This window comes from Hipposideros armiger, unplaced genomic scaffold (genome assembly GCF_001890085.2).
Source record: "Hipposideros armiger isolate ML-2016 unplaced genomic scaffold, ASM189008v1 scaffold_320, whole genome shotgun sequence".
In the NCBI taxonomy this organism is placed as follows: Eukaryota; Metazoa; Chordata; class Mammalia; order Chiroptera; family Hipposideridae; genus Hipposideros; species Hipposideros armiger.
The window spans coordinates 1193369-1208228 of record NW_017731670.1 but is presented as its reverse complement, the minus strand read 5'-3'; the positions used below and the strand labels follow the sequence as shown (position 1 = coordinate 1208228).

Below are 14860 nucleotides of genomic sequence, written 5' to 3'. Positions count from 1 at the left end.
GCATCTTAGCCATGGAGGGCAGTGTCACTGGCCCTCATATGTGGGATCCGAACCGGGGTCCTCTGGCGTCCCAAGCCAGTTCTTAACCAATGCGCCACTCGGCCGGCCCTTTAGATGGCTTCTTAATGTTTTTGGGATTAAGACAGAAATCTTTAGGCTAGATGAGCTGTAGGCTCTGATTGATGCCTGTCTAGCTCTCCATATTCACTTTTCATTATTTTCTGTTCTACTCCTTGTATACCAGCTACACTCAGTTCTAGGCTCCCTCTCATTTTAGTGACTTTTCAGATGCTATTTTTTTTCTGGCTGGAATCTTCTTCTCACTTTCCCTACCCATCCTCAGTCTCTTTGCCTGATTAGTATTGACTTGTTCTTTAGGCCACACTGCATTTCTTCAATGAAGACTTCCTAAGCTCAGCTAGGTCCCCTTGTATAACCTCTCCTAACACCAAGACTGTTTTTTTCTTAACACAATTTGTAAGTATATGTTTATGTATGTGGTTATTTGTTCAATGTCTCTTCCTCTGACGCAGTTAATTTGCATGAGAGCAAGGGTCTTGCTTGTTTTGCTCACCATGTGTCCTGAGTCCCTTGTATAATATATATTTGTTGGATGGCTGGATGACTGAATACGGCAGCCATGCCAAGGAGGTTGGACTCTTGATGCCATCCCAGTCCCCAAGCCTTGCTGAGATACCTCTGGGCATCCGGTGGCACTTGTGTCCTCACCATACTGCAGGTACATCTCTGAGTAATGTGTGAAAAGCAGTGGTGAGTATATCTTCACAAAGTACTAAGGGTTCTATAGTACACAGCCACATTACCCTAGATGAGAAAGGAACATTATTCTGACATTCTTTATTTTTTGTGTGACATTTTTCATGCTATAAAAATACTACATCAGCATTAAATGCATTTAAAAAAAGATCAAACAAATATGGTGTTAAAAAAGTAAGAAGCTTATGCAAATTTGGTGATGCTCAGATTAGGATTAGCCTATTTTACTAATTTTTTTATCTACCTTACTTTTTTTCTCCAGGTCCTATCACTTTTAGTCTAGACAGGATTTCTTTTGACTTCAAAGTACTGTTAATCAAGGTAATTTTATGAAGAAAAATGCTTATATTTCCTATAAGTATAAATTAGCTCTTCTCAATGTATACTTTGCCTGAGCAGATTTCTCTATCTTTCCCTATTTTAACATCAGGTTCTCATTTTCTCAAAAACTATGTTTTAAGCTGTGCTCTGCCTCTAAAGAATTGTCTAAGGGCATATGTTTTGTGTTCACATGGTTGATTTCTTCCAACACAAAGATACACATAGAACATGCCTGCTGCTTTCACACTCTTGGAAGCTGGTCTCTTCCATAGAATGTATACATATTAACAACTAGCCTAAGCATGCAACTCACCTAAAAAAGATACTCAAACATCATGAATGATGGGTTTTTTTTGGGTTTTTTTTGCACAGATAGGGATTCTTTCAAAAACTATTAATTGTTCTAAAGTTTACTTTCAATATTTCATCACAAGGGTTTGCACTATATTTTTATTCTATCACAATGCAGATTTATGACATTACTCAAAATGTTATCTTTTTAATTTAAAAAAATTATGGAAGAAAATTATTTTTAGGTTTGTTGTCTTTATATCTATTCATATAACCCATAATTTAAGAACTGTGATAACTTTTAGTTACATAAAATATTAAAATAATAAGATTTTTTCTAAATCAGTCACCGTCATTCATTTCTGTAATCTCAAGAGGTATTTACTGCAATTACATGAAACTGACTAAATTTCAATGGGAAAAATTCAATAGTTTTCCAATGATAATAACTGCTATGATATCTACCGTATTTCCCCATGTATAAGATGCAACTTTTTTCGAATAATTTGGGGTCTAAAAGCTGGGTGCATCTTATACAGTGGTTGTAGATTTCAAATGCCATAGATGGAACTGAGGACGAGGCAATATATGAAGACAGTGATTCATCATCAGACACAGATGAGGACAAACGAATGGTTGGGAGTTTTGACAGTGATGAGGAGTTGTATGAATTTTATGATGAATAAAACTTGAGTTCAATAACTTTATGTAATACATTTTTTTTCAAACTTCGAGCCCCAAAATTAAGGTGTGTCTTATACAGGGGATCATCTTATACATGGGGAAATACGGTAATTTCTTAAAGTCATTGTATTTTAATGTTTGTCAGTTTGGAAAAAAAATGATAGTGTACTGTAATTTTTATTTAAAATGTACTGAATTCTGGCATTGTCCTCCATATGGAGCATAGTTAGGTTTTATACATCCTTGATCCTAGTTTTATAAACTAAATTTTGTCTTAAGAGCATGCATGAAAACATTTAGCCTGCGTTCAATTGTTCCAGAACAACAATGGAAACATTCTTAAATTCTCCCATTCTGCGGAAATGGCCTTAGGAATTCTTTCAAGTCAGTTTGTCTCAAAGGCTGCTGGGTAAAGAGGGTGGGGAAAGAGCAGAGCAAGGTCATTAGCCAGGGCTCTCCATCTATCAAGATGGAGATAGATCTCGCTGGATCCTAGCGTTCTAAATAATCTTAAAAATTTCAAAGACTTGTTCTCTTAAGAAGGATTCATTTCTCATGGCCAGCTTTCTAAGTCAGGAGCTAATAATATCCACAACCTACTTGCCTTTTGCAGATATGTGTGACACAAAGTACAGATAATTTCTGCTGAATTGAACCCATAATGAAGGAATTTATAATCAGTTCTAATGTATTTGAGACCTGAAATATATTAGCCCTTCATCAAAGGGAATGATAAAAAGCAGCATTAATATGGGCAGATAGTAATTATTTCAGAGCTCATAATTATTCTCCAGTTAACTACAGAGAAATGCTGATATTTTTATTCCTTTTTTAAAAAATAAAAGGCACCTGGTCAGATTCTGAAATGTAAGAATGTCCTTTGTAAAGGCTGATACTTTGAATCATGCTTAATTTAATGGCAAAAGAACTACTTTGGATTTAAATGAGTTCAAAGTTCAGGGTTTGAACTCATTTAGGAGTTCCCTTTACCTTTCTTGGTCCTGTTGTTTCACCAGTGAATCTATTTATTGCCTACAGGAGATATAAAATATAGTAATTACTCTCACTCTCTTTCAAAATGACATGAGGTCTACTTTCCTATTAACTCTAATGAGAGTTATGTGTGCATTCCTCAAGGAGCATGGACCCAATAGAGTTTCAAGGTAGAATAAATCACTTCTACACTCAGGTTTTAGAGGACTCACTTGCTTTATATTGTGGTGCTTTAAGATACCCGTTAAAACTGCTAGTATTGAAAATACACTATTTGTAGTTTCAATGAGATATAAGCTGGGGTTGGAATGTTGTTAATGATTGTTATTTCTGTTGAAGGATAAATGTTTTTCCCCTTTGGGAAAATCATGTTGACCAACTTTCAGGAATGCAAGGCCTCTAAAATATGGTTGCCTAATATTCATATGAAAATTAATGACAATTATGTCTTACAATATTTTCCTTCTATTGCATTTCAAATTTTTTAACATCATCAATTACATCAATTGTAACAGTTTAGAATAAAGGAAAAGTGAGCCAGAGTTGCTAATATCCTAGAAAGAAGGAAGTTCAAGGCAACAGGATGTTTCTTTTTCCAGCCTGGGAATAAGGAACCTTGAGATCATGCAGAGATCTATTTCTGGAACCCACTAGCATATATTTACTCTATTGAGGCTTCCTCAGAAAAAGCAATATTGAGTTTCTCTATTTGCAACTATGGACCCTCTCAGATATTTATTCTCAGTGCCTTTAGGCATAGGAGATAAAGGAAATCTGTTTTTTTTTTTCTTTTTTAAATTAGTTTAGCCAAAAACTGTACTCAGCCCTTTTCTTCCCAGGGAAACTTTAAAAATGAAATGTGTAAAAATGATTGATATTAAGAAAACCCAATTATACCGAAATCACAAATATTGCTGGAGTCCATACTATGGAACCAATTTAATATCATCTAAAAATAAGGTTTTATTTAGTATTCAGTAAATGAATTCCTTTAGTTGGGAGAACTCATCGTAATTGTTCTCTAGGATAGTGATATCCTCATCTATTTATAATGCTGAAGCAATATCTCTATCTGCTTTTAACTCTTCAGATTTACTGCAGTGAAAGGTGTCCATGCAATGGATGTATGTAATCATTACCCCACAGAAGAGGCGTGCAGCTTCCTGAGTTAGGGAAGGTGATAACAAATATGTAACAGAATCTGGTTCAGCCATTCTGCCCATGGAAAAATTCTCATTGCATATACAGTATCATTTCCATAGCTTCTCTATGTGGACTGAGGGTCAAGTAGCAACCGAGAACTATCTCCCACATTCAAATAAATGGGAGATCATGTTTTAATAAAAATTCTCTTACTATCACATCTCACGTAGACCATGAGCTAGCAATTCTGCTTGTGTGTCAAGTATGTAAAGCTACTGACTCATGGTTGTGGAACCTGAAGGCTTTCCCAAATCAGTCATGTAAGTTGCCTTGCGTACCCTAGGAGGGGAAAGAAAGACACTTCCATCTAAATTGTCTCAGAGAGATACCTTGTAAAGCTCGAAACAAAACGGAGAGTGACTTAAGTTAATTGTGATAGGTTACATGTGTCTCCAAATATTAGTGAGCTGATGATTCAGCAAAAAATTTTGAGCTCGCATTCGTGGTTTCTTAATATAGCCAAGAATTAAGCAAATTAAGTAGTTTAACTGAAATTTGAAAGTAGATACTGGTTTGGCAGCAATAAATTATTACCACTGTACTTAATCTGTGTTGTTAACCAGTAAATCAAACCATAACTGCTATATAGGGAGCTTGAAAACAGAAATGCAAGAAAATATATATGTTGAAGCCTGTTCATTTACTGCTTTAGGTAATTACAGAAAAATAAAAAGCATAAAAATATAATTTTTATTTGGTATTTTGCATGCTTTAAAATTGGAAAACTTCAAATATTGTCCTGATGACAGCAATTTTTATATTTAAATTAAAAATATTTCTATTTTTCAGAAATATAGCAACATTGTTGCATGAACATCAAATAGTACTGAGGGTTCTTTTTGCATTTAAACAAGGTCATAGTAAAGAATGTAGATTTTTGTGAGCTTGCAACTGAGTGCCAATTAACATAAGCTATTGCTTTCATCTAGGTTTTCTCTTAATGGAATGATAACTTGCAGGAGTGACTATAAAAGCATATCACTTAAATTATTGTGTACAGCTCCTCTGTCTGTATTTCAAATGACCTTGAAACCATGACCCTATAACTAAGTAGTCAACAGTTCCCTTTAATTACATCATCAGTTTCTCCATTTCCAATCTTTTGATCTTTGCCAGTTATTACTATTTTTCAAGGCTGTCTCTCTGAGCTGATGATGCAGGATTGTATTATTATATCTAATTTTTTTTCTTCTGTTTTCTGGGATAGTGCTTTTCATTCTTTGAGGGTTGTGATATTAGGTATAGTTGTGAATTATAAACAATGCACAATAATTGCTGAATAGACTTAAAAATCTTTCTAAAAAATGTTTAACAATCCTTCCCTATGAAGTGTACTTAGAATTAATGCCTGCTTCCTTACTATTAATATTATCAAAATTAGCACATGACTTTTAGTCTTTGTTTTCCTCTCCTTTTTCTATGACTTATTTTGTGCATGACAAAATTCTCTTGCTTACTGCTATGTGGTTGGCTGTCTTTTAACTTGAGCGTCCTGTGTTTGTAATGATTGCTTTTTGCATGAGGATTATGAAATGTCATACAAATTAAGTGGTTGTGGAAACAAAAAGAAATGTGGGGCTTCACTTGCTTTTTTTGTGCTGAATATGTCAAATATGTGACACTTAAAATTACTTTCATATGGCCTTTGACTTCCCCTTTGGTGTGCTCCTTTGTTCTAGCAAATTAGTATTGTTAAGTACAGTAAAATGTTTATTAAACATTCAGTGTTTTAATATGATTATTATCCTAAGACATGATCCCATTATAAATAACTATACTGGGCATGAAATTGCACTAGGGCATAATTCCATTATATTCCTAAATTGATTGTGAAATATAAGCCCTGACCCTGACTCTGTAACTACCTTAACAGCTAAACACTGATTTCCATCAATGGCACCTTTGCTCTACTGAGTGATGAGATTATCTGTTCATACATTTGTGCCATTTGCAAATGTCTTAAATCCACAGGTAATGTTTAATCAAAACATATGGGGAAATATTTGTGTAATGACAAGTAATTTTAAAAAGTCACAGTTTTGAATAATGTGTATGATATAAAAATGTGTAAAGCCCAAGTGTTGATGCTCTTACAAAAAACAAAAGAAAATGAAAAAAAAAGCTCACCATAAAAATGTTTATATCTGTTTTCCCTAATGTTATTATATTGTCCCAAATTAAAGAATTTTAGCCTACTTTTATTTAATTGTTGTCACCAGCTTTAATTAGAAAAGACACTGAATAAATTAAGTTCTTTCAGCTAATAAAACTGTTCACTTTTTGTATGCAGTGTGTATTTAAAAAAATCATTTTCTTTGCTTATAACTTGAGTTTCAAATCATAATGTATTTTTTAATGATGGATATATTCACAAATCAAATCTATGAGGTATTTTGGGGAAAGGGGATTTTTTTCTTAAATAAAATAGATAATCAACTTTGACTTAAACACTTCCCCACTCTTTTTGAAAATATCCTTGAGAATTTTAGTATTTACATTTATTTTTTTCCCCTCAGTCTTGTTTATTCTTGAATTGTCTTTTTTTTTTTTTCCCTCCACTTCTCCGTTCTCAATCCTAGGTCCCCTTACAAAGAAACAGACAGATGATTTAGGTGATAATGACGGTGCTGAAGATGAAGGTATTTTTTTCCACCAAATCTATTTGCATGACAAGGACCTCAATCACTTTTTCCACCCCTTTCTATTTTTTTACTTCTTGTCTTTTTTTGAAGAGTTGTTTTTAATTCCCGTTTTTGATGTGTTTTGTCTTCTTGCTTGTTGTTACATATAAATATGCATTTTTATTTTTTTTTTCAAAACTGAATGTTAAGTTTTACATTTTGATACCAACCATTAAAATGTTTTCAAGAGGGGCATTTTTTTTTTTGTTTTCTTGAACTGACTTTTGATATGTTTCATCCCACGTTTTGACTGAAATTGTCCATATTCTTTGAACTAACACTCTCTCCCCCTGTAGTCTCTCTGTACCCATTTTGCATGTTTTCTAATATATGTAAATATCTTACCCAATATCAAAATGTGTTTCATTTTTATATTTGATATTTGTTTAAAAAGAACCCCACACCCAATAAAATGAAGGACAAAATTAAAAGCTGATATAAAGTGTTTCTTGAGCAATACAGTTTAGATTTTAAAAATACTGTTTTCTATTTAAAGGACATAAATAAGTAACATTTTATAGGTAAGAAAGACTATTTAGATAACTGTAGTAAACATTGTACAACAACTTAAGTACTCTGGGCTCATAATAGTGAGTATTTTTGGTAGAATTTATGGTTTTGTTTTTTTTTTTAAACAAGATTATATGGATACCTTTAAATTTTAAAGGCACATAAATTCTAGATTGGGAAATAAAAATATTCTGATTTTCAAAGTATTGCCAACTATAAACATTAAAATACTACTTCATTAATATCAAACATTTTTTTTCTCTTTCTAACTTTCTTATGACATATAATTTTGATTTACTCTGTAAATCTAAGTACATATTACATGGATTTGACATTTCTCTTCCATTGTGGACTTACCTGTAAGTGGAGTGTGTAGAAAGGTCCACTGATTCTTTCAGTTCATCTTGGTTCCAATTACAACTTACTTTTTTTCAAATGCCACCTTAGCTATGATTCTTGCAGAGGTGATTAATGACATCCCAGGTTTAAAAGTAGTCCCCAGAATCCTAGAAATTAAATATCATAAAGATGTTAATAGTACGGTAAGAAAGACTTTCCAAAATAAAACAATCCACCAACAGGCTAGCAGAAGTGCTAATTTCATTCTTTATAACTATGAATGATTGAATCCTTACTGAAAAATTTGAATTGTTTCCATTGAGATATATATTTAATAAGCTATTTCACAGTAGAAAATTAAATTATAGAAGTGAAGTATTGAAAGCATAAAAATTAAGCTGGGTGTTAATATTTTTATAATATTTAAATTAAAATTTATTTTGTCATGAAATTAATGACATTTGATTAAAAATTCATTTACTATGAACCCCAACAGTGGATTAAAGATTAAACACCAGGGAATCATTAATATTTGAAATAAATCATTATAGCTGCCAAGGGTTATATTTTGAATGCTAAATAGCAAAAAAACCCCATATTAACTATGATTTTTTTAATGCTATTGGGAGTTTGAAGCATTCAAACACTCAGGAAATGTATAGACTTGAAGGACATGGTTACTGTTTCCAGTGCTCTAAAGAACAGTGCTTCCACCTGGGGGCTTTCGGGCTTGTTGAACCTTCTAAACAGCCTTAACTCCTAGATATTTGTTATCTAAATAATACCTAAGTATTATTACCCACTTCTTAGTAAACTCCAAAATTTACTTTGTAAACTCCAAAATTTCCCAAAGTACTCACAAGGCTAGTATAATACCTCATTTTTCTGTTAAAAATATTTTGATTGCTGGCTTAATGTACTTCTTTTTTTCTTTTAGTAAAACAAAACAAAAACAAAAACAAACAAACAAACAAAAAAACAAAACAAAAAAACCAGCATCAAGTCAGACATTTACATGTTCACAAAAGATACCGCTGAGCAAGTATAGTTCGGCTAAACCTTGTTAATGAGTCCATTTTATAGACCTATTTTGAAGCTCATTTAACATTTTTAAGTAGTCATTAAAAATACCTTAAACTGGGTTGGCCGAGTGGCGCGATGGTTAAGAACTGGTTTGGGACGCCAGAGGGCCCCGGTTCAGATCCCACATATGAGGGCCGGTGACACTGCCCTCCACAGCTAAGCTGCTGAGCAACAGCTCAACCTGGAGCTGGGCTGCTGTGAGTTGCCGGCGACAGTGTAGGCTGCAGCCCCTGTTGCAGTGGGTTGCCATGGGCTACCGTGTGTAGCCAGCAGCCAGCGTGAGCGGCCAGCAGCCGCCATGAGCGGCTGTCCGGAAGCCAGCAACTGATCTGCCTCGCCTGGGGAAGAGCACAATGATGGTGCCAATTTGGGCCAGTGAAGCAACGTCCTCCACAACTAGACTGAAGAACAAAATGACAGCAACTTGTCTGTTCCCCTTTCCCAATTCCCCAGCACTGTTCCCATCCCCCAATTCCCCAATAAAAATCTTAAAAAAAAAAACATACCTTAAACCATATTTAAATTGACAGGTATTATTCAGGTTAAGCACTAAACCATCAGCCACAAGAGTTAGCAAATCAATAAATATTTTTGAATGCTCAGAAGTATAGAATGTCAAAGTAGTTAATTCAAGTTCAGCCTATTTCTCAGTGTTGTTGTTATTTTAGGTAACTGTTTAGAAGACAAGAAAGATAAATTCAAATATCATCCAGGATAAAAATCTTTGTAGAAAAGTTTAAGCATCTTCTATTAACTTCTTTTTACAATTATTTTGTAGATGTGAGTGGTAACACAAAACCAAGACCAATTTTCACCTTTAATTTGTTCCAAATGTTGAATAAACATTACTGCACATAAAGCAACAAATATAAGTTATTTGACAAACTACTTCTTAGACTTTAGTCAGAAGTCTAGTCAAGTGGTCATTTATATGAAATTCTCTGTTATTTCCTGATAACCCTACTCCTTTTATCTGAGATCCATGTTCTTACATCTGCCACTGCATTCGGAGGCTACCTGAGACATTGAGTGGGTGTGCCCCTCATTCACTTAGACTAATCCAAGGCCTCTTAGTGGAGTATACTAATAATAATTCACTTCTAATGCTCCTGTTCACCTTTACCATTATTCTTTTGCCATCTTTAGGCCACACACAATTGTATCAGTTTTCATTTGTGTTTTATAATAACCAAAAGAACTTCATATTTTATAGCCTATTTCCATAGTTTCAAAAAAGACTAATCTGAAGTGACAAAAAAAAAAAAAGTGGGTCAAAACAACGTCTTATATTCCTATGCATATATTTTGGGAATTTAAGAGATATTTAAAAAAAATTTAATTGTGCTAATAATACCTTAATATTTCAGTATTCAAATGTAGTTTTCTAGATGCAAATCTACATAGAGTTTGTAGATTGAGTAATTTTAAACCAAAAATTGTATCTTTGATTAAGTATAGTTTAGTAAGCACAAATTCAGCCACTGACTTCTATATTATTTTGCTGGTTTGAAATAACTGAGGGTCATAAAATGAGTAAAGGGCACAAAAATATCTTGAAATATCTCTAAATATGTCAGAGAAAAATTTAATTGAGGCAATACCCCACAATTTAAAACTGCTAAATGCCAAAAGCTCTAAAACATGGGTAATTAAAAACTTCATGAGTCCATGAAGAAGAGAGAAACCGGTACTCATAATTAAGAGTTGTGTGACAAATAATTATTCAGTAGGACCATTAAAAGGAATTGTGAATCCAAATGCTGGTTATCAGGCACAAATAAATCCCCATTAACTGTTCTAGACCTATTGATACTTGATACATTGGCTTAACATTTTTATTTATCAGAAAGGTAATAGTTAACTAAAATTTAAAATCAAGGTGCTACTCAAATTCCAAGTTTATTATTATTTGAATGTGAAAAAAATTACTTTAACATCAAAAATTTAGAACAAAAATAATGATTAGTTAATCTTTCCCTCTTTACATCTCACTTTTTTCAGGGACTTAGATACTTAGCAAAACTTTAAAACATGGCAAACCACATAAAATATAAACATGATTTATGAACATATGTGATTTTACTGAACCTGAGCTAGTGTTTTCATCTCCAAATAGTTCATTTGATTTTAGTAAAGTCAGTAGCAGCTGTTTAAGGCAAAGTCAGGAAGCTTAGGTGAAATCCTCCTTATTTATAGGGAAAAATGTGAGACAAAATGTAGAAGGACACATTGGCTGTAATAAATTATAACTTTTTAAAGTACCTCTAATATATTTGCACTGAGACATAATGGTTCCCCCCAATTTTATTATTAAAATGATGGCATTAGCAGAGGGTATTCAGTAGTAGGCTATGTGTTATGTCAGTTTCATTTATAAAGATTGTGGGTTTTTTCAAAATTAAATATAGATGTAATTTAAGCTATTTGTATTTATTATTACAAGCAAAAACACCCATATTATGGAGAAAAAATAAATCTAAGATAGACCTCAGTGATAAAACACTAACAAAATAAATCTAAGATGGACTACTCTGATAAAACATTACCAAATAATTCTAATTGTTATGTAATAGAAATATAGCATTTACCCAAATTTTATTGGCAATATTAAGGGTTGTTATGTATAATAATTTTACTTGCATTAGTAATTAATACCTTATATAGCATTAACTTCAGAGTTACTTCAAGCAAAAATATATTTTTCAGAACACAGCATTAGGAGTTTTTAGAACTTTCTGGAAAACAGTTGTTCAACACATTAAGTTCTTAGGTGAGGCTGAAATCTTTGAGAAGTTTAAAAAGACAAATTGAAAATTAGAATCAGCTCAAAATATCAGTAACCTTTTCACGTCTAGTTAAAAAAAATAAATAGGTACCACTCAAAATAGCTCCTAGAATCTATTGTCATATTTTCAGTGTTTCCTGACAATGTCCACTCCACCCTGTTATTAGCTATAAAATGTGGCTGGTCTTCTCCATGTGTGCCTGTATTGTTTTCCAGGTGAACAGAATGGTTCTACCAAGATTTCATTACTGTTCACAGTTGGTGCTTTGTAATTCTATGTAATTTTAATTAAAGAAGAATTCTGAAGCAGCCACCCTCTGCGCTACCTCCAAGCATACAATTAGCAGGGTACAGTGTCTGCTGTTAACAGTCAGTTAATGATTTCAGTTTAATAATTTATTATTGCTTCTTCAGTGCCAGCCATAGTTGGAAAATAAGCTAAAACTGTATATAGCAAATAGGCATTTAAGGAGGATAATATAAAATTTTCTAAAGGATTATTTTCTGTGTAAACCTAACATCTCCACAAGCTCCCTAATCTTTACAAATGAGTGAATACCAATTTCCCTCCCAAGAATTTAAGGAGAAAATACATTCAAGTTTTCCTTCTAAGTGTAGCTGTGTTTGGTGGATAATTTCTATGTCAAAGTATCCTTCTCTCACCACCTGACAATAAGACACTCTTCTCAAGTACACTCTTGGTGGGAGAGGCGGGGATATGTTAAGTTTATATACTAGTATTAAGTCAAATTTTAAAAAGTTTTTTTTTAGAAAAAAACTCTGAATTCTGCAATGAGCTAGTTCCCCAACTTGAAATCTGAACAAACAAGTTGAGCTGAAACTGCTGATCCTAAGATGATTCTTCATTTAAATAAATCATTTTATTATTACAGTGGAAAAATTGAGGCATTTATATTTTTAAAATATCTTTTATTACTGGAAATGTAAAGCAGGCTCTAAATAATCACCAGTTTTTTTTAAAAGAGTTTGCATCATATTAGTCCTTTCAGAAAGCTGAAATCTCAATCATAAATATGTAGGAGATTTAAACTTGATAAAAATTAATGTCAAAAGCAAGGGAAAAGAAAACATACTTTTAAATGACACTTTTATATTGGAATTTAAAAAAATTGTAATACACTTAATGTAATTTTGTTTCAATTGTAGGTAGAAGAGATCATGGGCTATTATGTAATAGTAATGTTTTATGTATGCATTCATAATCTCTCACACACACACACACACACACACACACACACACACAGAGGGTGCCACAAAAATGTATACACTTTTTAAGAAAAGAAAAAACTGTATTAAAATTGTAATACTCAATATACACCAATAACAATAGATGCATACAAGTCACGTTTGACTTCTGCAATTACAAGAGGTGCTCAACGTCGTTACCATCAACATAATTTTAATACAGTTAAATAAATATATATAGAATTACATATATATATATATATAGTTTTAATCTATATGATAGTTAAAACCATGTTTGCCAATATACAGTTTAGCATTTTTCTATAGAAATTACTCTATTTTTAATACCAATTAAATTATCTCATGTTTCCCTTATATATTTCTAGATCCTTGTTGAAAACTGTGTAAGTGGGGAGAGTATGTTAGAAAAATAAATAGATTTGATGAAAGTTCAGAACTATAGAGATCACTTCAACCTAACCCTAAATTTTGGCACCTTATACTTGGACTTAGCTGTATCCTGTCTCATGTCTAACATAAAATCATAGACACATAAATGGGGCTAAGAAGAGTACAATAGTTACACAAAGAAGTAAAAAATATAATTTAGTCTGCTTTTTTTTTCCAAAAGGGTTAGGGTGGGTAGAATGAGCAGATAACCTGGACGTAACTAAAATATACTATTTAAATGACAGTCCCCTAAATGCAACAACAGAAGTACAGATGTGTGTGACTTGACTGCCTAAACGTTCACCTGACAGTACTTGAGTAGTGAAATGAAACTTATTGCAACATGTATAACAGAGTGCAGTAATTATGTTCACAAATGGGAGCATAAATTATTCACTGTAATTATGATACATTCAATACAAATCTTTACAATAAATAAGAAATGAAAAAAACAGAGTGTTTTCTTCCCAAGAGCAGTGATGCCTTTGTCCTTATGTTTATGGTTCATAATTTCCATATGAGGTCTATAACATTTTTAAAAAAGTAGTTCTAAGAATCATTATTATTCTGTTTCTTTTGGTTCTACTTTCATGTCAGGAATGAATAAAAAAGCACTAGAACTCACACCTACTTTTAATTTGTCCAAGTTTTATAATTCAGTTTATAGTTTTAAACAATATTTTGGATAGAAAACAATGGAGACTATAAATATATATATATCTATAAATATCTATATCTATATATAGATATATAGATATAGATATAGATATATTGCAACAGCTCTCCATATGAGTTGCTTAAGAAACACTTTACAAAAACAACAATTTAAAGAGCTATATAAAAATATGCCCTTTTGTTCCTAAAATGGAAAACGTATTCTCTGCTTCACTAGGTGTGTTTTTTGAGTATGCGAACAATTGTCAATCATTTCTTTTTCAGACATTCGGGACAGTGGGGGCCCCAAACCAGTGATGGTGTATATTCATGGTGGATCATATATGGAAGGGACTGGAAATTTGTATGATGGGAGTGTCTTGGCAAGTTATGGCAATGTGATCGTCATCACAGTCAACTACCGACTCGGTGTACTTGGTAAGAAATCTCTTTTTTTCACCATTAATTAATCCATGAAGTATGTGATAGTTTTGTTTTGACTCGTTTTGTTTTGCTTTGCTTTGTTTCACTCCTTGTTCTATGCTTGTTGACTTTGTTTGAACCAAATATTTTGACATTTTCAATAACTTCTATAAATGTTCATAAACTACTAGACGAAAGACAGCCAGAGTTGATTGATCAGATTTAAAAGTAAACGTAATGAAATTATTCCCACTGCTGAGGAATGTCATTCCTGATTTGGCTTTCCCGAACTGTGAAAGGCAACGATGGCAGGGCCTTTCTGATAAAGAGTTAGTCCTAGACACACTTACTCTCCTTCTACTATTCTTTTTTACAATACTATAAAGTTCTCTGATGTTCGCCGTGAACTTTGAAAGAAGTTTACAGTCTCAAGAATATGTGTATAGTCTGGCTTTGTGAA

General features: G+C 32.7%; 1 protein-coding gene across 6 annotated transcripts in view; it reads left to right on the top strand.

The window, feature by feature from the left end:
- The window catches only part of NLGN1 (neuroligin 1), a 904313-nt gene that overhangs the window by 387655 nt on the left and 501798 nt on the right, over positions 1-14860 (top strand). For 4 of the 6 annotated variants that reach the window (XM_019660522.1, XM_019660520.1, XM_019660523.1 and 1 more), the window contains exons 3-4: positions 6849-6908; positions 14263-14415. In XM_019660522.1, the coding sequence (XP_019516067.1) occupies positions 6849-6908; positions 14263-14415 (213 nt within the window). The remainder of the gene's footprint in view (positions 1-6848; positions 6909-14262; positions 14416-14860) is intronic. The other 2 variants (XM_019660525.1, XM_019660524.1) reach the window with 1 other exon arrangement.